This window comes from Rhopalosiphum maidis, chromosome 1 (assembly GCF_003676215.2).
Source record: "Rhopalosiphum maidis isolate BTI-1 chromosome 1, ASM367621v3, whole genome shotgun sequence".
NCBI lineage: Eukaryota > Metazoa > Arthropoda > Insecta > Hemiptera > Aphididae > Rhopalosiphum > Rhopalosiphum maidis.
Genome location: NC_040877.1, coordinates 16,906,445 through 16,934,253, shown reverse-complemented (window position 1 = coordinate 16,934,253; position 27,809 = coordinate 16,906,445). Strand labels below are relative to the sequence as shown.

At 26.9% G+C, this 27,809-nt stretch overlaps 2 protein-coding genes across 4 annotated transcripts in view; both read right to left on the bottom strand.

Moving 5' to 3' along the window:
- Positions 1–303: 303 nt before the first annotated feature.
- Positions 304–2,935, bottom strand: LOC113549363. Its single transcript, XM_026950624.1, has 2 exons — positions 2,183–2,935; positions 304–1,706 (listed from the first exon to the last, which is right to left on the bottom strand). Exons 1-2 carry the CDS (start codon positions 2,888–2,890, stop codon positions 540–542), a joined length of 1,875 nt encoding a protein of 624 aa, XP_026806425.1. The 5' UTR covers positions 2,891–2,935; the 3' UTR covers positions 304–539.
- A 7,451-nt stretch (positions 2,936–10,386) lies between these two features.
- The window catches only part of LOC113560352 (serine/threonine-protein kinase 32A), an 89,380-nt gene continuing 71,957 nt past the window's right edge, over positions 10,387–27,809 (bottom strand). For all 3 annotated transcript variants that reach the window (XM_026966178.1, XM_026966179.1, XM_026966180.1), the window contains 8 exons: positions 26,131–26,290; positions 23,305–23,342; positions 22,047–22,136; positions 19,337–19,563; positions 16,027–16,152; positions 14,566–14,691; positions 14,366–14,508; positions 10,387–11,519 (listed from right to left, as the gene is read on the bottom strand). In XM_026966178.1, the coding sequence (XP_026821979.1) occupies positions 11,363–11,519; positions 14,366–14,508; positions 14,566–14,691; positions 16,027–16,152; positions 19,337–19,563; positions 22,047–22,136; positions 23,305–23,342; positions 26,131–26,290 (1,067 nt within the window). In that variant the 3' untranslated portion in view covers positions 10,387–11,362. The remainder of the gene's footprint in view (positions 11,520–14,365; positions 14,509–14,565; positions 14,692–16,026; positions 16,153–19,336; positions 19,564–22,046; positions 22,137–23,304; positions 23,343–26,130; positions 26,291–27,809) is intronic.

The following is a 27,809-nucleotide window of genomic DNA, read 5'->3' as shown; positions in this document are numbered from 1 at the left end:
GTTTCCGTTTCCGTGTTTTTTTTTTGGTTATAGAACTGTTTAATACATGTTTATATAAATACAATTTTAAATTGTAAAATTATTATATCAATAAAAAAATACGTTTATTATACAATTAATATTATTATTATTTTGAATACTTATATAATATAATGGAAATCAAATGTGTATAAATTATGAAAAATAACGCGGGTCCTATACATTGAAATTAAAATAATATAGTATATAATATTATATATTATAGTATATTAGTACTATAATTTATGAAGTTAACTTGATATTCTTTGTACAAATCTGATTTTAATTGACGCGTGTAAGTTTCTTTGAGATAAATTGTGTCTTAAATATTCGTTCCAGCGTCCAACTAATAAAATAACACTACATTTACAGCCCATATATCTGCGATACACAAAATGTTTGAAGATTGAGATCCATCGCGTTTGCTATTTGTCAATTAGGATTTGACTCGATATAGGTATCTGGTACCATCGCACCGCGGGGCAAAAACACGGTCTGTTTAATAATTGTCTCACGTAGCGTCATTTGACAGTATTACTACATCGTTTCGACGAATGTCGTCGTTGTTCACGTTTGAAATTTTTTTGCAGACGGAGATCTTTGGCTGGTTGAATTCGCAGTGGTAAAGTTTGCATCATAGATTTGAAACTCAATGGGCGGGCGGCATTCGCGTCGTCGTAGTTCAATGGCACTTCGATGGGCTGTAGCTTGGCGTTCGCGCCCATCCGGTCTGCAGTACCCGAAAAGTGATCGACGAAGTTTGTCTCCAGCATCCACACGATTTGCCGTATTTGCTTTTGTGAGGGGGTCTTAACAACGTCTTCTGAATTTTGGTCCACATCACCGACGCCGTTCCCAATAGCCGCTGGGGCAACAGAAATTGCGACAGGGACGCGACACGTCTGGCCAACCCGAACCAACCGGAAGTCACGTTCATCGATGTACAAAAACGGTCCGGTCAGCTTTTTCTTTCCACTAAATATTTTCCACGACCATATGTCGTTAGTATTTTCTAATCGAAAGTAAACGGTAGTCCCTCCACCTGCGAAACTCTCGCCGGAGACGTCTGTCTGCCGACGGTCCGTGCCGAGTATGACCATTCTGCACGGTTTCCGGCCGAGAACGGCTAGAGTACCAATGATCGGTGACAGGGATACTGGGGTCGTGTCGGGATTGTCTTCGTAAGACAGCGGATCGGAGGTGGAAAGTTGCAAACGGAGCTTGTACACTTCGCGGCAACCGTGGTAGGTGATCAACAGCCGGGGTTGACCCGGTCTGATGGATAGTGGGGCCAAGTAGAGTATATCTCGGATCGGGGGCGTCGGCCATCGGGAATGCCGACGAGGTTTCGGCTTTTTCACATCCGGTTGGCTGTCACCATCGTCATCTGGGTCGTTTGTACCGGTTTTCTTGTCGGCGTCGTGAAACGCATTGTGTTCTTCTTCCAGTGGTAATATGATCTCAGCGAATTTGTCGTTACTGTGTGTGTACACCAGCACGCGATTAGTGCCTGCGTCGCCGATTACCACTAGTGGCCAGTCTAAGGTGCAATTAGCTCCATCACTTTCACCACCGTTTGATGTACAACTGCTATCATTTACTTCAGTGTCCAGGTAAATGGACACTATGTACTGGAAACAGCTCACTCCAGGTCGCCACACCCGTGACAGACTTACAATGTCGATGATCTGAAACGCGAAATGCTACAGAATGATTCGTTATTTTATAGCTGACATTTATATCTTAGACTTACACAAATCGATCATTTGAATATTTTAAAGACGTCTAGATATTTTGTATGAACTACTATATGATACAGAATATGTGGGCGTGTCATAAATAATTAATTAATTACATTTTTATTGTTTTTAGTAGATTCTATGATAAATGCAATTTATACATGGAATAAGACATTAACCATATATGGTAGCTCTCTCCACAGAAACACTCATGCGGAATGTCACAGTGGTTAATTGCTAGTTTAAAATAAAAAATGTATCTAACACGAACGCACGGTGTTTTGGATCAAAACATAATAAAAACTGGAATTAACACAATAGCCACATCAGGCGGATGGGTCTAACCCACTTATCGAATATTAACACCTGATTCGAATTCGTCCTTTTATTGTGGCATACCCCGTATTATAATGTTATGTAGGTACCTGGTTCGTATACACGTCGATAGCGACGAATTTCGGTTGCATCAGCTGATCGTCCTCGGACGCTGATCGATCATTACTGGGTGGCGTGTTGCCATGACACGCGTCTTCGCCCCCGCGGCCCGTGTCCAGAACCCAGAGGATCCGTCCCCGATCGTCCAGGAACGCGTCCACGGCGTTCACGATGCGCCGACGATCGCTGTTGCCACCGTAACGGTTATCGGTGGGAATTTCGGAACAGCGCCCACCGATTTCGTCGGATTCGGTGGTTTCCCGGTCCTGTTCTGTCACCGGTTCCGGATCTGGCGAGTCCGCGTCTACGAACGTCCGCCAATCCGGAAACGGTTGCACGACCGGATACAGATTATTGATGCCGTGCTTGAGGCACACTAGGCCCAGGGAGAACTGTGCAAGCGTGCCGTCCGCGCAACACCTTCGGCCGCCGTCCCCGGTGGGCATGATCAGCACAGCTGCCGTGCCACCGTGGATCATTTGCATCCGGCTTATGGTGTTCGGCGTCGCCGTGTTATTATTGCAGCTGTTTCTTCCGGTCCATGACCGTGGTGGCCATCGGCCCGCTAAGTTTCCCGTGTTTATCAGCCACTTGATGGGCGTCCGAGCCGAAGAATCGACTCGTCCGATCCACAACTGCGCGACGACCATGACGGCCGTCACGCAAATCGCCGCCCCGGCGGGCCGTAACATTACCATCGTCGTCTCGATTGATCGTAACCTGTCCAATCGATTTCAAACCAAGAGAAGTGCAGTGCACTTATTTTTATTATAATGTATTATACATGTTTTACTATACTAATATTATATTAAAAATTATCACCGGGATTATCGTGGGAGCAGAAATAGTCCGTTTCTAGGGTAACGAAACTCTTACCTCCGATGATTGTGGTACTGCGTGAATTATTTAACATATTTTAATTTCAGACCATTTGTAATATTATCTACCAACAAAATAAATATTTTAACATAAATAACTACCGTTATCGATCAATAACGATGTAATTCTTTTATCGCATTCATAGAACATTCAAATTATACGCCACAGAAGTTCTTAAACTTTTTTCGCATACCATTAACGATTTAAACTAAATTATTCATAATGAAAAATCAGTAAAATATTATAATAAATTTTAGTGTAACAGTTATTTAGTTATTTAAAAAAAAATTGTATTTGTTGTTCGTTATTTTATATTAATGGTACGTTACGTATTTTATTTTCATTTCGATCAGGTAGCCGTGCTTTACTTACTATCAATAGACTGCATACCATAACTGAAGAACCTGTATTTTATAGTTTATATTAAAAAATAATTTTTGAATATGTATATTTTAATTTAAAATAAAGACCAAGAAGTTTATATAAGCCAAATATATAGATTTCGTCTTAATAATGTGTGACTGTTAAAACATTATACGATGACGAAAAATAAAAATCAGATACACCGCAAGCACAATAATTATTTTAACGAATAATACAATAAACTTGCTGTATTAGGTGCTAATCCATAAGATAGCAGACAAAAGTTAATAAGTATACCGATTTTCTGAATCTATAAGTAAAGCACATTTTATCTTTTAACCAGGGAAATGTTAACACCGAAATATTTTAAACGGCAATCAGAATTAATCGATTAGATTGTCCAAATCAAAAATATCCATAAAATTGTTATTTAAAACTATAAAAATATATTTTATGTATATAAAAGGATACATCTATAAGCTGTACATCATTTTAATATGTGTTTATAAATTGTCAAGTGAAAACTATTCATTGTGGAGAAAATCATTGACGCATAAAATATGTTTATTCATAATCCAAGTTTCTTAAATAAAAATCAATATAACTAATTAAATCAAATACTTTCAATTAAATATTGAATTTAGTTAAAATTAATTTTAAATGATGGATTTTAATTGAACCTATATTATAACATAGTCGAAAGGTGATAAACTATATTAGGGGGGGGAGGCTAAATGGTTGAACGTCTATGGTTATAGCTTGATTTAAAGCAATATGCATTTTATATGCATGTTAAAATATTTGTAAAAATGTGTTCATAACCAATATTATCAAAACACCCTTGATTTGACGAAGGATAATAAAATATAATTTTTTTAAATATCAAATGATCAAAGAATTAAATATTTTGAAGTTTAGCGACCATTTATAAATTCAGACAAATTATTACTTAATTCAAACGGATTATAAATTTTATTTTGCTAGTCTTAAAAGCTTTCGTTTTATTTTAGTTTGACATAAAATGTCTTTCATCACTTCAATATTTTAAAAATATACATGGTAAGCCATGGGGTTGTTTTATATTTTACGATACAAATGTTATAGGTATCTATAGTGTAATTATTAGGGAAGTTATTAACTATTTTCTACGTTTTCGTTAAAAAAATTTAATTCAAGTTTATAGTAAGTTATTGATGCATGTATTTCGATAAAAATCGAGTAAATATAGTTATGATTCGTATTGATATGACGTTATTATGTTAACGATTTAATATATTATTTTTTTTTTTTTTTTGATTTGAAAACTGTAATACTATAAGCATACTGAAAATTGAGTGAAATCTCATCATATTTAATATTATTGGTTATAAGTAATATTAAAATAAATAATTTATTTTTAAAATGGTTACTGAAAATGGGAGACTTTATTTAACAAACAATTAGTTATTAATTAATTAATTAATTAGAATTTTTAAAGCATAACAAAAGTGTACACAGTGTAAGAATATTAAATTATGTTAAAAATAATTTCGAATTGACTGTGTAATGTAAATATTGTGATAATTTTATTATCATGAATATCAAATTGTTTAAACTAATTAGCTGGCATTATTTTTTTTTACACTATAATCGATTATTCTACTAAAATATTTAAAAAAACAATATCGGTATTAAATAATATTAATAGTAAAATATATTGTATGTAACCATTTTATTTTGTACATAATATCTATAACCAGCCACCATAATTATAGATTTAAATAAGATTATGGTTTTAATTTTAAACGTTATTACTTATTTATTAAATATAATATTATGTACATAATTATTTAATTAAATTTTCAAGCAATATTTCACAGTAAAAGTTGGCGATAGATTTTTATAAAAATTAGGTGGGAACTTAAAATCATTTTGAGAATAAATATGTGATGTTCCGCGAAATTCCCATTTTCTTTCTCTGTATTATTCTCAGTAAATTGTATTATTCCATTTATTTAAAAAAGTTGGATAAAAGTTCAAACATTAACATCTCAAAAAAAAATATTAAATTTTAAATTATTCTTATAAACCACGAAACTCGAATTATTAATCAATTAAAATATTTCGTAGATTGTATGAAAATGTTTACTGTTTTTAATATTAAAATCTCATTAACTATGTAGATTCATATATCCGTGGTGGAATAATGTCAGCGTGGACTAAAAAATTAAAACACCGCAAATACGGTTTAAATAGAATCGCACTCAGAATATGCTAGTATTTTAAATTCTGATGTAAACTCTTAAAAAAAAAAAAAAAAATTGTTATGATGTAATAGAATAGTTTTGAGTTATAGAGCAGGTCAAGTTTTTGATTGTCGGGTGAATATTAAAAAATTATCTTAGTAAGTTACAATTAGCGTAGAAATACAGTATTAAACTTGGTATATTTTTTTTAAATATTGAGGTAGTGATTTATTATTATTATTCGACAATTGTAAAAAATTAATATCTCAAAAATGTCATTGATCCACTGATAGCAAATATATTTTTGCCTGGTTTGCTTAAAGATTAAGTAATGTTAAAAAAAAAAAAAAACATTTTCAACTAAATCGATTTACCACGTGGGCACTAGAGCGATACGTAATACTTTTGGTGGCATACTGTACGTGAAAACAGTACCAACGTCGTAAAACGGTGAGCAAATAAGAAGAAAAATAAACGTAACGAAACGATATCGGCGGTAATCGACGGTCGATACAGGTACGGTGTGTGCGAGGAGTGGTACGCAAGTGGCGAGTGTGATATAAAAACGTTTGGTGTTTTTTCTTTTCACGGCCATCGTAGCTATTTCGTTGCGGTAAATACGAAACAGAAAGTTTTAGAAAACCAATGTGCGTGGGCGTTTGCAATGTTATCCGCACATGAAGGTACGTATGAGGTGGTGGTGAGGGGGGGCAGTGAGCGGTTCCGGACGTGCGAGCGGAACTCACGCGCGACAAAAGTTTTCCGTGGCCCGTGACGGAGGATTAAATAACGATCCCGACGCTGAGTGGTGCGTATACATTTTATATTATGCGGAGTAATTATTTCAAGGTAAATACTCATTTTATCGAAAAGTTCGTAAGATGATATTTGAAAAAATTGTATTTTATCTTTGTAATTGTTTAAGATTTTTAATGTTTTAAGCGACTGTTTACATTTTTAATTTTAAGTTGAATATTTTTTTGAAAATCGAATATTAAACGAGTGGGTGTTATAAGTACCAATTTAAAGTTTTGATGAGAGAGTAGTTTAGGTTATTTTTTTTAAACTTTAACAACTTTTTTAAAAATCTATATTTTATTACACGATTTTCCACGTGCAGTTTTCGATCGCGTGTTTTTACAATTGTATCCCGTAGGTAATTACCTTATAATAAATATTTATTATTATTTTTTAGTAGTTTTACTAATTTAGTACAAACTCATGAATATGAATGTCTATTTTTATGATCTATTTAAAATGTACAGTAAAACATTTTGAACGAATAATTTATAAATAATAATTTGATTTTCTAAAACATTTTATACTAATGTCATGGTTGATTGTTTTAAAGGTATAATATACTTTGATTGAAGCCCACTTATAATACCGTAATACGCATTTATATCTATCTCATTAGTCATTAATATTAGTAAAATAAATTAATAATGTAATATAGAAATACCTATATAAATGTGTCGTAAAATATAATTGGTAATTCAGGCTAATGGACGGCCTCGCTAATAAATGTTTTTTCGTATGTAATAAATAATAATTACATTTAAATTTAACTTATATTTTACAATGACTCATTCAATGGTGAGGTACACTCAAACACTTCTGCACAACAATACGGCTGTATCTAATTTTCTACTTTTTTCTGTAATTTCTGATTAGTATTAATTACTTATAAGTAAGTACTTATAACTTCAAATGAAAAAATCGTCTTTTAAAGGTCTTTATCAACAAGTTTGACCGAAATTCTTATACTATTATACTATGTAGGTACCCGTAAATAACGTGAAATGTTATCGCAATTGTTTATATGGGTAGCTACAATAATAGTATATAAATATTATTAGTTGATAATATCTACATAATATTATTTTGTTTATTTGTATTATTTTTTTTTTTGTCTCGCATTTGTCGATTTTCGAAAAATCCAAGTACCTTTCATGAAGAGAATATGACTTGTTCTAAATGATTTATACTTACTCTTTCTCCCTCGCTCTATCAATATAATATATTATATATAATAATGTTTTGAAAACATTCCTTTTCTTCTTCGTTGGGGATCACGATTATTCGTTCTTATCGTCCTGAATACATTTATGAATTTTTCGAATTTCAATCAGAGAAGCCGTGGATCCTTTACATTTAACATATTCAGTAATAATATGTTATATATAGATATTACTAAATATTAAAATTATTTATAGATTTACAACGAGAACGTTTGTGATATGGTATTAAGCTAGTAAATTTTAAAAATAGTAAAAATATAATGAAGTAATTTAAATACAATTTTTCTAACTGTATAGAGTATTTGTTTAGTTATTTAACTATTTTTATAGCTGATAGAATTATTTGCTGGATTGCTATTATATACAAAGTATATTAGTTTATGAGTAATGTAAATTTCAAGAAAATATCTTCTGAAACACTTTTATCATTAACTATGTAAGTAATTTTTTATCAAAATTCGATTTGTGGTTTTTAATTAATACATTTATTTTATTTTGTAACAATTTAGAATTCAAACCAAATATTTAAACAAAAGTTCCAGTTGAATTGTTATTGAAAATAAATATACATTGCAGCTATTGGTACAGAAATTTAAGATTTTTAGTTCTATAAAACAACAGTTATTACTGGTTCAAAATATCGATCATCTTTCAACACGCACCTATTTGTGTTTAAAATATTATTCAATTACACTATATTAAATATTACTTTAAATTACAATTTTCTTGTTTATACTTGTACATTATAATAATCAATTGTGCTATATTTATATTTTACTTTATTTATATTTAAATACGTAAACAGAATAAAACAAATTGAATACTTATAAAACAAATTGTTTTTCCGATTATTGGATTCTTCTTTAAGTATACTATTATTATTAAAATAAATGTTCTATCTTATTCAACTGAAGTTAAATTGTACGTTTTAAAATTGTCTTAAGATATATTGATATACCTACCATATTGTATTGAACAATAATTACAGTTGTACACGCTAAATAGTATAGGAATGTAAAAATAATGTGTACTGTACATTAAATACAACATAATATTTTTAATAATCTAAATATAATATATTTTAGTCTTCTTAATTTGACTTTTAGGGATCTTACAAAATGTCACAATTTTTGGTTTTGTGAATATAAAAGACAAACAGACATAGTTTCTAATTATCTTAATAATAACCCTGAAAGTCGTACAAAATAAGAAATAATTTACTTGCATAGCACTAAATATTACTAAATAATGTTGAATGTAAAAAAGTTCTTTGTTTACAATACAAAAAAAAAAAAAAAGAAAACGCTACAAAACAAATTGTATATAGTTTATAAAATCATTATAAACATAATGTACAATATTTGAATAAAAAAAAAATCGTAATCAAAACTCTCATCTAACAATAAATTTCTCATTACTAGTGTTGAGTTCCGTTTTTATTATAGTGTGAAGAGGATTCTTGTGGAACATTAATTGTATACAACTAAACGTATAGACATTTATAAAAATGTCTAACATTAATATATACAATGATAAGTGTTGTGCTATATTTTCATTTATGTACATGATATTTCATATATCATATGTGTTCTACTATTACAAAAAATATAAATGGTTTTATTAAAATATAAAATGCAAAGATTTGAGAGTAAATTTGATATTACATTTTTCCTCTTCAGTTGATCGAGATTAAATCAAATTGCAGAGGTAGAAAAATGATCGTTTAATGTATAATATGAATTCATACACAGCTCACCATATATTATTATAAATACACTAGTTTTAATTTTACATTAATTATTTTTGTCTTTGTTATTCTCTCGTCTCATTTTTTTTTTTTTTTTTTTGGCAGTGTTTGAGACACGGGATTTGATTCAAATTTATTTAAATATACTTAGATATTGTGAATTTGGAATGAAAAAGTTTAAAATCAGTGGCATACCTATAGTTTATAAATATTATATTATTAAATGTTATAATGTTAAAATGTAGCTAAGGGCTTATGTCTAAAAATCTATTTAGGTTCATATTTATCTATAATCAGTTCATGTAAAAAATGTATTATACTTATTTATAATAAGTAAAAAAATATTTTTGGCAAGACTGATATATTTAAATTTAAAGGATTTTGATTTTTTTTTTTTTTAATACTCTACCTATTTTATTTATAGGTAGTTATCAATGTGTGTGCATGAACATCTGTGCTCTAAATAGTACTAATTAAAAAAAAAATTCTTATCTTACATTGAAATATATTTTACTGACTTTTGACTGTATAGAACTATTTACAAATTACATTTTTAAAATTAATTGTTAAAGTACCTACTAATATTATTTATTTTTGGAGGAAGATTTTTAAATACAATATGCGTCTTTATTTGGTTCTTCTGAAAAAAAAAAAAAAAAAACAGAAATAGAACCTTTTCATTTCAATCCCACAATGTGCATGGGCACAGTGTTATGTTACTGTTAATAGTGTTAATATTGTAGTCTAATTAAAATGTATAGTTGACGTTCAAATAACGGTGTGAATAAAATATTTAAAATGTAAACATTTTTATAGTTTTTATATATTTAACAGTTACCAAACTTTCTGTCGTTGGTTAACTATATTAATATATATATATTTATATTATTTAATATTAAATTAATTTATGATGATTTATTAAATCCATTAATAATAATATGTTGTTTCTTAATAAATTATTCAAATAGTATATTACATCAGAAATGCCAAAATGTGGCGGTATTTATCGACCAGGACATTAAAAACATTGCTTGTAATCTAGATAATCCAATAAGTAATAATTATTATTCATAATCTGTTTCAGAGTTAACACTTCATTATTAGTCATTAATAATGATCCATACAAGCATCATTAACCATGCGTTCGTAGTATATAGGTACTGTAAAATAATAATATAATAATTAATCAATAAGCATTTTACTGCACTACACGTATTAAATGTAAAAAATACTATATAATATAGAAAAACGGGAAAACACTGTGATCCGCACTGGGTGTATGTGTATGTGTGTATATAATTAAACAAAATACTATTTAGATATATTAAACCCAGTTTAATTGTTTCCTAATAATATGTACCTTTATACCTATATAAAAAAAATATTCAGAAAACAAACACTTGCAACATTTGCGAATGAAAATCATTTTTATTCGCTCAATTAAATTTCTTATTATATTATAGTTTTAAAACGCTTTTTAATAACGTTATTGCTTTATAGCTTATGAGAAAACGAAAATCGTAGCTATAGCAATGATAATCACGGCAGTTTAACTCCGTTAGTACCCGTACACCTAGAAATATAATTTATAACGAATAGACAGTGATGAAGGACGATTCCTGGACACTAAAGCATATCGTACTGTAATGATGACAGTGTTATAATGTCTTGTTTATTTCGTATTAGGTACGTTATTATATCAATGGATCTAGCAATTATTATTATCATTACTATCATCGATGCAGTTGTTGTTTGGTCCACTCGTCGATTGTGAGTTGGCGGTATATACATTGCAATAATACGTTTCATACCACGACCACAAGGACGCAATACTATTATTATAATAAAATAAATACAAATTAACAACATTACATACAATAATTATCGTTAATAGATTTTCGGTGGCATTCAATTTCCCTGTGCCTCGTGTTTGTGTCAACTGCCAGTATCGGCCTGCGCAGAAAACAGTCTAGTCTGGATACTGACCGGTGAGATGTTCAGTTTGCAACTGGACCGCCGTCGTTCGGTCGACATAATGGGCACAGTCAGCAAGTCACCCCCTCCGTCCCTGTCCGTCACCATGGCCGGGACGCTGCACATAAACACGGAAATGTTTTTTGTCATCCATCATTTACATAATAATATTACCATAGAACGCGGGTAGGGCGACGATTCGTAGTCGTCACTTTATTAGGTATCTTATCGTAAAACTGTCGAAATGGTACAGTATTAACTTGGAATCATCTCTCGAATCGGGATGATTAAGCTATTTATTTTGAATTTATCATTTTGAGGATACAGTTCGATCTATACACATTGTCTACGGAGCTTTGATGTCGTGGCTCATTCACAAGTATATTTTGACTTTTCGTTGTAAACTATATTATATTATACGAGTATAACATGATATGGCGGGTAATATCTTAATAATATAACTTTGTACAAAGTCCTTTAAAAGAAAATAGTCGTCAGCATTTAAAGCAATCAATGTTAATCGAGTGGTTGATACAACTGCGTGCATGAATATCGTATGGCGTACGTCATGTTGTTTATGTTTACATTAAAAAGATCACAATGGAAATTTAAAAGAAACAGTATATATATTTTTTAAATTTTATTTTATCTATAAAAAAGAATATCGTGAACAACAACATTAGCAGATACGCTCGGTATATAACATATTATAATATAATGTGACCAAAAACTTATGTGATCAAACTGATTGTCATTATTTTATTTAATGTCGGATGTTCAATGTAAATTTAAGTTTGTTCTAACTGATTGTAAGGTTTACTTACCATAAATTGTCCGTGGGAAATTACATTTGAAATATTTTTGAATACATTATATTTGTATTCATGAAAAGAAAACCAAGTTATCATTTTTTTTTCTCAGTAAAACTAAAATCGATTCATATAACAACCGATAATATAACAACGCAATGAATAATAATTTAAACATAAAAATGTATACAACATAATTAAGTTGTATATATTTTTTCTTTATTCTCAGCTGTGAGACAGAACGTGTATATTATATATATATATTATATATTATATGTTTAATTATTAGCACGGTTTGCACTGCTGTCTTTTTATTTTAGTATATTAATAACGATTTGTTTGTAAAACGCACCGAGAATAATTAAAATATTATCGTTATAAAACACTTCACATTTTACCTGTGAAAAAGACCATAACAATTGGTATTGTTTTTTAATTAAATTTATTAAAATTAATATTGGCTATTTAATAATCCATTCACAAATTTATTAAAGTAATCCATTTTTTTTTTTTTACCTTTTTCATGTGTCATAACTTGGGACTAAATCTGTTTTAATACAAATACAGATAAATTGTGAAGGTTTTTTAAAATGTTTTCTTTTATTTAGTTTTCAGGCTAATTGAGAATTATATATTATAGTTGTATGGATTCCTTTTGATGTTCTATTGAAAGTTTAATTCAGAACTATGAAAAAAAGTAATGAAGTATTGAAAATTAATTGAATGGACTCGGTGAGTATAACAAATATTATGAAATTGATTTAACTTTAATTCCAATCATAAATAAAAAAAAATTGCATTCAAATCTTATTGATCTTACTCCTCCATATAAGTAATTAAATATTTTAATTAGTGCTTATAATTAATTAGTTATTTATTTTAGAATTTAATTTTAAAATTATCTATTAATAAATTATTGTTGTAAGTACACGTTTTCTTGATAATGATCAATAATAATATATGGATAATTATAAATAATACTATTTAGCGTTTTGTTTTCACACAATATTTATTTGAAAAAGTTGAATATGTTGTAAAAATATAGGATCAATAACAAAATCAAATTACTAAACTTTTCGTATAAATGTTTACGATAGTCTACAAATTTAGCTAGAAGTCATTATTTAGAAATAAAACGAAAAACCCAATATTATGAAAACAAATAAAACTTTTATAAACTTAAAACATGTTTAATTATTCAACGTTTATGAAATAATAGATAATAGTACCAAATTATAAGTTTATTAAATATTTATTTCAAGTAAAGATGTTGATTTTACTGTCAAGGTATGATGGTCTAGTTTATATTATGAAAACTATGCGATTTCGACTCGACAAACACCTATTTTGGTTTTATAAAATATTATTTATCACATCGGAAACTTATGAATTAAGTGTATGGTTTTGTATGTAAGTATATTTTATAGTATATTACGCATATGTATCGATATAGGTACTCATAGTGTTTTTAAATCCTATTTATCTTTTCTTTTTTTTTTAAGGCTGATTAAAAAGTAGTTTATATGTATATTAAATTATTACACATATACACAATACACATTACATTGTAAAACGATAAGCGAATAAAAAGAAACAAAAATAGGGACTTCTGCACAACAAATAATATCAATTCTGATTTTAAAATTTATATTTTAGTAGATATTTTAATTATCGTATAAAAATTAAATTAAAATATTATAGATATATCTTACATCTTACAATAATAAAATTTATAGAATGAACAAATTAATAAAGCATGCTGACCATCGATATACGAAGATTTTTTGAAAATTAAATTAACGTATAAAATATAATCGACCAATGAGATACAATTAAGTTATAAGGACGTATAACTACACCACTGAATTTTACGAATGCGATTTATGATGCGATCAATATATCCAATTAATTATAGCCTTTGTATTGATATATAATCCTGTTGCAGTCTGTGGATTAAACCATTTAAACCATTTGAAAATACGTTTAAAAATGTCTCAAACAATCCTAGTATTCATTTAATTGTATTTTTTCGCCAAACACAACGAGTCGTAGTTTTTAATTTTGTATTTTCTGCTTCTATGTTTTATTTGCTTCTCGTGCAGCGATACGTTTCTAATATTAATCTAAATTTATCACTGATAGTGTTCAAACTTACATTGCTGGTATTGTTGAGGCGTTCATAGCTTTAATTAGTTCCTGTTCCCAGTCGTGTTCTTTGCGTTCCATTTCTCGCCTTTCTAGTTCTTTCTCGCGATTATAGCATTTAAAATGCTGAAGTTGCCTGCTAGTTTCCGTGTCCTGAGTAAATCATGGAAAATTAATCATTAATATTTCCACAAAAACAAACATTCTTACTTCAATTGTCATGGATGTTCTGAGTGACCTTTGCTTTGCTAAACGTCTAGGCTTTCGATGTAATGGGTTGGGTTCAACGATCATCTCTTCTAATTCAAATGTTGGATCACAGTTCAGCCGATCTTTCTAAATAGATAGCAAATGATCACAATAAATTAAATATTAAATACGATTATAGTACAAAGTGTTCATATAATTTATTAAAAAAACTTTATACACTTTAAATGGGTTCCGAGTTCATTATGTTACTTAAAAATAAATTACTATATATTATAAAACAAGAACAATTTACCTTAATTTCAAAACAATGTTCATATAATTAAACTCTTGTTTTACTGAATTTATTTTTAACAATTTTTTTTTTTTTTATTATTTCATTATAACTTTATTTATCCGCCTTAATTTATATCAATTTAGTTATTTTTAATAGCATATATTTACATTTTAAAACAAAATGTTACTTTAATGAAAAAGCCAGTTCAATTTAAACTTAAAGTTGTATATTGTTATAATAACTACTGTTCATGCCTCATTATTTTTTAAGCGAATTTTGTGAAATTTGAAAAAGTAATTTTAAAAACCATTGGAAAAGTCAGTGTTTCATAAATTATCTTTGTTTTATTATATTATTATTATTATTAGTATAATCTATAATTTCGTATGATGTGTAATATAGTTTTAAAATTATTTTGCAGACCCTCAAAAATATAACAACACACTCGTTTAAGTAAATAATCTTAATTTTTAATTTTTTGTTTTTATTTCGTGACAGTTTGTATTAAACCAAACATTTTATGAATGGACAATTAATTTTCAAATTCTGAATATTTAATATACACGTAAAATATGTAAAATCTATTCAATCTTTATTGTCTTCGACGTCATATACGAGTATAATACATATAATAATATAATTGTTTGATATTAGATACAAAATGATCATTATACATTGTTCAATAATTCCTCCGTTCATATATATATATATATATATGATCAAATCTTCAAACTTGAGGGATTCAATTGAGGTATTCAATTGAGCAGTTTTCACACTATCGATCTTATGCACATTACGTATATGTATACCTACTATATTATTATAAAATAGTCTTGTTTCTTGTCGTTGATTAGGTAGTTATGATGATAACATTGTTTTGGATTAATTTATACAGATTGCATTGAGTTTGGTTAGAATTATATTGTTTGAATTCATACTGTTTGCCTGAAATACATCATCGCGTTGAAGCGTAGAGAAATCTGAGAGCCAGATTTTCAGTTGTATTATTATGATACAAGTTTATACTGTAATATTATTTCACGCTGTTGAATACAATACTAATTAAGACATGTTTTTTTATTACTGCTTGTTTTGAAACTATTAGTTTGTATACGTCCAATATCTCTAAGTCCAAAACACGAATATTACAGTTCGATATATAAGTATTATTGTCGCGTGCGACTTACCGGTGGCGTAAACGGTGGCCTGATTTGTTTTTCTAATATCATTCCGAAATTGTATCGACTTATACATGGAATGGATTTCAGCTTCTTGACCGTAGTGATTCTTTCCTCTGGGTTAATGCACAACAGCTGAAATAATAATTTTAAAAAACTATTATTATTATCAATTATAATATTATAAAAGTAAAAGCACAACGCATCGTTATATTTTGACCGCAGTTTGATGAAAAATTACAATGAAAAATTATTTTTATTTTTTACTTTTAACCTTCACTGACGCTTAGCTATTAAATTATATTGTTATAGATAGTTTATTTAAAAATAAATATTCTTCCTAGAACTGAATCATTTTTTAACAATACGCTATTGGTTAAAGAATTTCTTTGTTTTTTGTTTTTGTTTTATGTAATATAAATAGTGTTAAGCATTTATTTTTAAAGGTGAAAACTGAATACTATTTTTTTTACATTTTTAATTAAATGTATAAGTCTTTTAGTCGCTTTGTATTTTTATGTATTATATTAGTAAATAGGTAAATGTTTATTTACATTTAGTTTCATACATTTTTACTATGTTACAAAGTATTTTTGTAATAAAATGTTTATACTTGATAATATTTGACAAGCTTTTTTAAACTATGATTTCTTAAGTGTACTAAAAAATATCTGAACGTCTATAAAGAGAAAAAATAATCATACGGACAAGATAATAGAAAAACTAAAAAGTCAAATTGCACTTTCTTTGACCAACTTTCAACATCTTTATTTATAAATACCTATTTTATCGTTTAATGGCGTTTAAGTTAATTTAAATAGTACGTTGTAGATAAACATATTCACGCAATTTTCCTATAAAAAAGGATCAACAAATCATAAATCACCAAATGTATTATACATTAGTGAATCATTATACCATAATATTTACACTTCTACAAATCCTCCAATCGTCTCCGCGTCCTCCTACACTACAAAAAGTTTTATGATCCAAAACTATTCTAAACCACTAATTTCTAAACTTGATAGTTGCTTCAAACAAAATCCTTAGAAAACCTTTCCGACAACTTAAAGGAAAATAAACTTTGGTAAAACTTTAAATTTAAAGGAGTTCTCATAATTTACATATTCAACACATTATAATAACAGTAAAATAAATTGTAAAAAAATATGTTCACAAAAGACGTCATGTTCCTTATAATCAATACGTATTTCTGATTTCATACGTATTATAATTAAAAATCTACCGCAAACTAATTTTAATTTAATTTAATATTTAAATGCTGGGATTCAAAGATCCATAATATTTATAAATAAATTTAAATTAATGTTTTCCAATCAGTAAAAATGCAGGAATTATTTAAATTGTTGAAGCAACGACTATTTTTTTAGATTCCACACCACTCTTGGTTCCAATTAATCCCGGATAAAATCATTTTTCTATTGTTTATATAATTAATATGTAACGGCTGATGTTTTTGTTTCAACATTTGCTTTAGGAATATTAATAAGAACACACACAAATTTAATTTTTTTACGTGAAACCGATTTTTATTTTTCCTTTAAATTATAAATGTGTAAAATAATTATTCAACACCATATTATATTATGATTGGTGGCATAATATTAATTCCACTGATACTTGTAATAGTACTTTTTATACATATTTAACTAATATACTCATTATTTTATTTTTTTTTCAGCAAGTTTCTTTTGTTACTTATGTTAAATGAATAAACCAACTATACGACAGAAAAAATAGTATTAACTGTAATTAATATTTAATCATAAATATTATAACGAATAGATCTAATATTATGTCTCTTATACCTATTTTAAATTGTAATTTAAAAATTAATTGATATTTCAGCCTATAATTACCACTTAGTTGGATAATAAGAATAATTATTTGTAAAAAAAAAAAAATAATATTTCAAAAAATGCATATATTTTTACATAGTTGATGAACTTTATTAATTTTTATGTCTACCATAACATTTTAAAACTATATTGTATCTGAAAAAATAAATGAAAAGTATAATTCAACAAAAAAGAAACAAACAATGATTTGATATTTTTCAATTTTTTTTTTTGCCTCTTAAAATATATATATATATATATATGATACTAAATCAAAAAAAGAAAAAAATAATATATAGAAAGGAAATATATTAAAAGTGAACGGAATTCGGTTGGGTCATAAAAGTGTTGATTAGCTGTGCTATGACAGAAACAAAAAACAAAAAAACAGAGTTTATTTGTATGAAGTACATTCTTCAATGTCATATTCTTGTATTAATTGAAAATATTTAAGTAGGTAGTTATAATAAAAAAATGATATCTTATTATAATTATAAGTAAGGTTTAATAATTTTAAATATTATATATTATTATTTTACTAACACATGTATTTTTGTGTACATATAGTAGACACTATATGTTACAACTAAATAATTTCGTGAAAAATTTAAACATTTATTTTCATTTTATTTGAATTTTAATATTAGTTTAAAAAACAATTTAAACACAAATAATATTAATTATTTTGATGAGTATTTTACGTCTACAGGGTATTATGGTTATATATTTTATTTACAAAAGTAGTCATAGAGACAACTGAAACCATTATATTACTGTGTCTCAGACAGTGTCAAGCTATTTGGCGCCTAGGGATAAGCATTTACAAGAATCTTTTCCTTATCATCCATTAGAAGGGTACATATGGGGTAAACACTCTAAATTAGAAAAAAAAAGAATTCTATTCTAAGTGTATTCTATAAAAAAAATATTTATCAAAGAATAAAATTATCTGCCTGAACTTTTTTCTCTAACCATGCAAAACCTCCTCTATTTTCAGTGTCCAGCAATAAATTGGTGTATTAAAATATTTTACTATCACACTTCACAAAAGTTATGTAAAATTTCAAAATATAATATTTTATCAATTAAAATAATAATAATAAATTAATGTGTAGGCGCTCTGTAGTATTTTATCAAGCTCACGTGTCCCCTTCACACATTTTGAAATGCTTTGTTTTCAGATCTTTATTATGTTGAATTATTGTTCTATTAGCTTTATTATTCACATATATTGAATAAATACATGTTTTAAAATTTAAAATTTATTTTAGAGCTTAAAAAAATAGATTCATCTAGTAGGTCTATATTATAAATAAATATCAAATTTAATGAACAGGCGACATAAGTATCGAGGGATGAGGCCTAAACGACTTCGTCATGGTAGAATATAATATATAATATATTAATTAATTTCAGTGCATGCCGAAAAATGTGTAATTAATTTTTGCATTGTTTCTTACTCTTTGAAATAATACGCTCAATTGTTCTGAACATTTCGGTGGTATTGCGGTGGACGCCGTCGAGTTTATCAACATTGACCGAACTTCCCTAGGCGTTGTACCAGAATGGATGTCGTATGGTCGACACCTTGACATGACTTCGTAAAGTGTAACGCCTAACGACCACCAATCAACGGGATACGAGTATCCAGCGCATTCGCCCAAAGAACATAAGTATACTTCTGGTGCTGTTTTTAAAAGAATTTTGGAATTAGTAGAATAATATTAGTTAGAATTACTAAAATTCTATAATATAATTACATTACTAGGTATTAAAAAAAAAAAAAAAAAACATGATTAAATAAAAATTGATTTTAGATACTTTTAACATAATAATATATATATTATACTTTTAATACTTATATTAAATATTGATGCAAGTTTTGTAATATTTATTGTCAAATATGTTATCCTAAGTTCAGTGAAAATATTATTTTAAAATTACCCATCAACTTAAAACGATTATTTTAATAGCTTACATTACTATTAATTTAATTGTTAAGGTTATAATAATAGATTTAACATCTTAAATGTTTTAAATTCTTAAATTTGTAAATTTTGATATTTTTTTAAGTAAATATATAATAACACTAATAACTACAATAGCTAATACATTTTATGCATAGTAATAACAATGAAAAATACTTGGGTAAATATCTAAAGTTGGTTTACGAAAATATAATTTTGAATGTGGGGTCTTGTTATGATTGCAAGTAAAAAATTAAAAAACCTCCGAAGTATTATTGTAATGTCAAAAATAATCGATCCGAGTAAAAACAAAATATAAATATTTGATATGAACCGTTTTTAATTCTTGAGTAAATATATAAAATATCAGTAAAATAGATTTTAGTTTAATACACAGTGTAAGACTATAATATTATTCGAATAAAACATAGAAAACCTTTTAATTTGGACAACGTCCGAATTCGGAAATGTTACGGTTCGATGTCAGTAATACTTAGGAAATACAATCTATTGTAATCAAATCCCTGATGGTTGTTTTAGGTTGGGGTATTTTATTAGAGAAATCTTGATGTCAAAACGATGGCGTTAAGAGTTTAATTATTATATAACGTAACATTTTTTTATAGTAGTAGCTTGTTTAAGGAAAATCGTCATCGACTGTATGAAAAACGAGAAAGACAATGACGGTTTTGAAATCTAATAAGTGTTCTGTTATGAAGTTGCCGTTTATCGAGAGGTATAAAAAATAAATAGAACACGATCATTATGGCATAATATGAATGTTGATCCGAATAAGCTGTATGCTATTAATTTTTCAATGTGGCACCATCGTTTATTTTAGTAAAAATAAAATGTGTAATCTTTTACTATTAATTATATTGATTCGATTATTTTAAGATTTACCACAGTTTCCTTTTGGAGAAGTTAAAATTAAGGTAATCATTCATAATTTCGCCATTTTCTCATTGCGAAAAAAGTAAAGAACATATAAGATAATCTAATGTAAAATTTAAAAAAAATCCCTTGAGCAGAATAAAAAATAAATTTAAAAAAAATGAATATGTAGTTAAAAACAAAATATATGATATAGTGTTCGAATTATTGCAATATTTTATAAATGAAGAGTTATAGAAAATATAATAATATCATATATATATTATATAAATCGTAATTTATAAATTTTTGTTTTTAATGATTACATTCATATTCTTTTCTTCAATTTCTGTTTTTAATATCCCAGTGATATTACAATTGTTGTATGCTTAAGGGCAATTTTTAAGTTTTGATTTTTTTTTTTTGTTCACTTACACAATACTCGGCGGTATTCGTGTAGTCTGTAGTATTTGTATTAAAACTTTAATAACAAATAAATGGTCTTACAAATAAAATACTGTGTAAAGTAATCATCCAAAGTTTACTATTGTTCATTTTATTTTCACTGGTATTGTATATATTATAGAAAATTACCACGATAGAAATGGAATTCATTTTTTTATTTTGGTTTAAAAATAAGTGTAAGACTAGTTTTAATAATTTAAGTTTAGTCGTACTTGAACTAGAAAATAACTAAAACAATATATTGTTCAATAGACAAATGTAAACAGTCACATTTTAATTGTATAGTATTTAAGAAAAATAAAATCTAAATAAAAAATGCCAGTTTCCTAATATTCTTTGAAAAATAATTAAATGAGTAAATAATTTCCATGTTTAAAAATGTATTAATTAAATTAATTCATCTAATCTTGAAGTATTTTTTTTTTTTTTTTAAACAAACAATGGTTTTGAAATTTTATTTATTTATCTTTAGTACATTTTAATTTTAGGTATTTTGTTGTAGTTTTTTTTTTAATGATTACCTATTATAAAATGTATTATGTTATTTGTTTTACTCATTTGTTATAACTTCTAACAAATAACGTAATATATAATTTTTATTGAATGTATTATTAGCTATTTTTAATTACTGAAATTATAAACATCCAAAATATTATTTTGTATTACTTAATGGCATACGTATGTTTTCTCATTTATATATTTTCACATTATAGTTATTTTTGTAATGATAGTATATATATATATACATAATATATTTTCTTGAATTCGTATGGCCAAAGCTGTTAGGATACTTACATTGTAAACAACAAATATTTTTAAAAAAACATATATACAAATTACGATATATATAAATATTTGTATATACCTATGTACGGTTTGGTGCCGGATAACGATGATGCTAATTTTTTACCATGTAGTGTAGCTGCTATATTAAAGTCGGTAATGTGTGCATGACCTATAAAACAAAATACTAAGATATTAAATGGTAAATAAGTTGATTATAATATTTATAATTGAAATATTTGTTAAATGCTTTGTAGAGTTTGTTAAATTATATTACATCCCAAGCCAAAAAATATTTGAAACATTTTATAAATGTCATTAAATTAACAAATAACTTAAAAATATTCTTGTTTTTATGATATTATTTTAGGTATTAAATTTAATATCAATAAATTAAAATATTTATTTTCATACTTGAGATTAAAACTGATATGAGATTGTTATATTATAAATAATTGGTATTATTATAATGAGTTTTTCTTCCTTTGTTTAATACTTTATTGAATAACAATATAGTATTAACAAATTTAATATAGTAATTCAAAAAAAACAATTAAAAAAATTTTAAAATATCAGTTTTGAGTTTTTTGTAATTTTTCTTAATACATTTTCACCATTAAACAATATAGGTGGTAAAAGGATTTAGGCAATCACATGTATTAATTTTTTTTAAATATGTAAAAATAATAACATTTATTTTTGTGCAGAGAATATTTTCAAATACACATATACAATGGTGTACTTTGATTTTAATCGAGGCGCAATATTTTATATAGTTTTTTTTAACTATTACATGAAATTATATGTAAAATAATATACTAAAATTGTTAAATATGTGAAGTATTGGATGCTAGGGTCTTTATGTTTTAACCTTAAATACTAAACTGTTATTATTATATTAGTTATTTGGTAAAAAAATCTTTCTGATACAAACGAAATTAAAAACCAACAATCAGAAAAAACCCGCAAGATTTTAAAATTAAAATTAAGTAATTTTTTTTTTTTAGTAGGAAAGAAATAAGGAGTTTTTAGTTTTTATAGGTTAAATAATATTATGATGAATATATCTGATGAAATTTTATTTAAGAAATGTTTTAAAAAGTGCGGTGATCTTTAGTCCCTAAAAATTGTTTTTTGTAGTGCAACAGCAGCTAAATAATAACGTTTCATATTAATTGCCAATGTTATTTCCAGTCTACTGCGGTGCTGAGTCAACGCATTTATCGTGATAAAACTAAACTTTCTAGTAATATAATACATGGTTTAATGGTGATTTTCAGTCACGATCATCCTGTAAGTTAAATAACGTAATACATAAAAATAATTATGTCTATCCTTACCTTCTTCATCTAGCAGAATATTTTCCGGCTTTATGTCCCTTAGATAGCATGTAAAAGATTATTGAATTATAATTATGGATTTTAATAATATTTTTTTCATTCAATTCATATATTACACTTCAGTATTTTCAACTAGGTTTCGAAATTAATAATAGCTGTTCTTTTAAAAATTATTTTTACATATTTTACAATCGATCATCTTGTAGCGGTCAATTCACCATGATCACGATATAATGATTCAACCAAGGTGTAACATTAGTCGATCAAAACCTGGTTGGTTATTACTACTTTCGTGTAAAATGATAATATGTTTTTTTTTTTTTTTTTTGAGATCACTCAGTGGCAACGACGACGCACAATCAATCACCGGCAATGTACTCACACGTCTTTCCAACATCTACCGAGTCGACCCGTGAATAAGTACGAGAGCGTCCTCATACTTATTCGTAACAGTGATCGCTCAGCCGTAACCATTTGGGTAGTGAATAATATAATATTGTGTATTAGATTCACACGAGAGTTATACAAAAACTTTGTTGTTAATTCAAAAACCACATTCATTTCTAAATAATGGTTCTTTTTATCACTAAATAGCAGTTTTCCAGGAAATTTGATGTTTTTGTAACTAATTTTTTTATACATAATTTAAAATCAATACAGCACACCTATTTTACTTTGGATGGTATACACATTTTTTTTTCAAAGGTGTCGTGTGTTATGTACAATTTATAATGTTTTAAAAAATCGATAAATTTGCCGAAAAATTGACAAGTGCAATTAGAATATAACCGTCATGTATCTATGCACTATATGTAAAAGGTGAAGACGTTTGAAAGTTAAAAGTTTGATGTTCATCATAAAGAATTTATTAAAACTGAGGCAGACCACGTTTTAAGTTTTCGATAGTAAATGTTTTTGCATATACGAGTATAATACCGTACATATATAGTTATTTGTTATACCGTCCGTTGTATTCGAGTATACTTCGTATATAATATAATATTATATTATACGTATCTATTATCTAGTATACGGTAACATATATGTAAGAATATGATGGAATTAGATACATGACTGCACGCGCGTGTCGCAGACGTATTTACTCATACAGTGTTTGAAGTGAAGTTAATGGCCGAAAACCCCTAACAATAAAATCGGTGTGCTTAGGGCAGCGAGTAAACGTACTAGAAATACGAGAAAGATGATAAATAGTTGTGAATGTAACAAAAAAAAAAAAAAACCATTCGTCGCATTTGGTACACACGAATTCAACGATTTTATAACAGATGATTTATCTATACACGAAATACTCAATGCCCCTCTTACATTTGTGTCATGTTTTTATTGAATTTAAATAATTCAAACACCGTTTAATATTATTCGTTTTTAATAAAAAAATTTTAGTTTATATTTTTTTTAAAGTGAATATTATTATGTATAAGTTATAAATATTGAATTAGTAGATATTTATTTATAATTATTTAAATTTTTAGTAGGCGTAAAAGTGCATTTTGATTTTCCGGGAAATTTTTACAGCTTAACGCCTCTAATTTAAATTTAAAATTCGTATAAATAAATAAATACTATATATTTGTTAAATGTTGTATTTATTCGTCGAAATGATATAACAATTAATATTCTGATTTTTATGCTATGAAATAAAATCATAATTGCGACTTTGTGAGACATAGTGAATTATTCAATTTTTAATCAATTATAAAATCAAGTATGAGTACTTTTAAATAAATAATATTTTCGAAAAATCAATGCACTAAAAAACAAGAAAAATGCCTTAAAAAAAATGTAATGCACTCATAGCAGAAATCTTCTTAAAAAATGCAATAAAAAATACTCTTAAAATTATTTTTAACTTTGAAAAAATGTATTTCATTATATACATTTTTATTCTTAGGTATTAATTATATGTATCATTTACATCATCTTCTAGTTCTCCTATCTTCTTTTTATTCTGAAAATTATTTCCAAAAAATGAATATACAATTTAGATAGTATACATTCGTTATACTTTTACTTTGTGTTTCAATAGCACTGTATTATCAGGTGCTGCTTAATTTTTATTGATTTTTATCGATTCCTATAAAAAAATGCAAAATAAAAGTTAAATTTTTTAATTCCTTGATGTATGAAATGAAATTTGAACTTGGAAAGCAATATTTTTGAGAAAAATATGCAATTTTCATTTAAACCCATTCCCTAATAATTATGTGTTTCAATGAGTGGTTTATGGCAATAGAATTATTATTATGTGCTATCTACGAATAACTAATATGATAATATTACTGTGATTTAGATGTTTATTATGTTTTATTCTATTAGGTAGCTCTATTATTCGTGCTGAAATAGTTTGAAAAGGGGATTCAATATAGTAAGCTGGCATTATATAAAATTCATCGTTTATGATAAAATAACAATATTAACTACGGCTTGAAAGATAATCACTCCTAAACGACTCTATCCCAGTCAAATCGTTTTTTTATTTTGCCGTAATCACTGTAAATGTTATTAATTCTTATAATAACAAATATTAGACAGAATAAAAGTATTTTTTAAACCTTAATAAATGTATATTTATATTTATTAATTATTGACGTTTCTAATATGTTCAAAAATCGTTTAACCCGAAAACGTCTTGAATATCAAAAACAACCTACTTACACATAATATCCACCATCATTAAAAAACTAATTAATACAAAGTCCAAACAAACATAGTAGAAATGTGGTTCGTGCATACATTTAGTATACATAATATATGCTTTTGCCTCGAAACCACGGCAAACATTGAATTGTTGTCATGTGTACTCACCTGTGAACTATGTGCTCGCTTTGCAGATATTCCAATGCAGAGCCAATTTCGCACGCAAACAGTTTTATTGAATTTTCACTAAATTTGACGTCTTGACCCAAGTGGTACCTCAAGTCGCCTCCCAATAATAGGTCTGAAACCATGAATAGGTCTTCCTCGTCTGGAACACAGTAGTTAATAATGTTTAACATAGTTTTTGATTTGTTGCCATTGCACTTGTACAATGCACATAATATTATTATTGATAGCGATTAAAATTACTATCAGTAACTAATTAGAACGAATACAATAAAATAGGTAAATAAGTTCTATAATAATTTGAAAAAACCCCGAAACATAGCGATTGAATATCAAATTCAATAAAATTTTTAAATTTCTATTTTATTATAGTTTGTAAAAGGTAGGTAGTCAACTTTTAAACATTCAATTACGTATTTATAACAAACAAATTTGTTAAATATATAATATACTGAAAACATATATTAACCTATTGGTTCATTTGATGGATATTTTAAGACCCATCAACCACAGATCTAATTGGGTTTGAACTCAGTAAATGGAATAAATAATCGGGTGTAATACGATTCCACTAAAAGTGTGTACCGCGCGCTCTTCTATCTAACGCGATATTAACCGATTCCACGTTTTCACCAAAACATTATTCGTGCTATTAAATTATGTTAGCTTTATTTAAATTACTATAAAATATTAAAAAACATGACATTATTTTATAGAATTACGTAATATTGTGAGAATAATAAAGCAATTTTTATGAACTCTGTAGCTGCAGTTGTCGGGACTGAAGTAATGAATAGGTACAGTGTATAATAATGTACACTGCAAAGATTTAAATAAAGTTAATTTTTTTTAATATTTCAACGTAATGGAAATTAGTTTATTATAAATATTCATAAATATTATAAACCAACATATTAAAAACAATTAAAATATTTTTTAAACTGTAAGGATAGTAAATACATATAATATACAACGCTTTTTGTAAAATCGTACCTATAATACGTTCAACAAAATTTAATATTAATAAATATTTAATAAGTAAAGTATTTCACTATACAGAATTAACCTGTCAATTACTCCATTTCTGTAGTCGGTTATAACTTATAATCAAATTATTTTTCTTTTGGTAGCTTTATTTTTTCACGTTGTTTTATATTTGTATTTGTATTGCCCAAAGCTTTGTGTAGCCTTCCAATATTTATCAGATTTTCAGATAGTATATTTTTATGAGCTTTATAAATAATTTTTCTAAGTAGTTTTATGTTGTACGTCATCATTGATGAACTCAGATATACCTTATATTTAAGATACTTCTTTTAAAATTATTTATTTTTTGGTTTAGAACACGGATCATTGATTACATTGCTCTTACAATTTGAGTTTATTATTTTTCTTTCGATGGTGGTTATTGTTAAATATGGTTTGTGGTTGTGTAAAATTAATTAGTCAGATATACTCAGCTTTTACATTCAGTATATCATTTTAATAAATAATTTTTTTTTATGTATCGTTAACGAATATTTTTGTTAAATACATTAACTGGTAAAATAAAAAAAATACTGTTCGTATAATGAATTTTAATTATGGAAGGTAGACATTTTTTTTTGTGAAAACGTCCAGCATCTCATTTTTCGGAATTGGATCTTGCTTAAATATTTGTC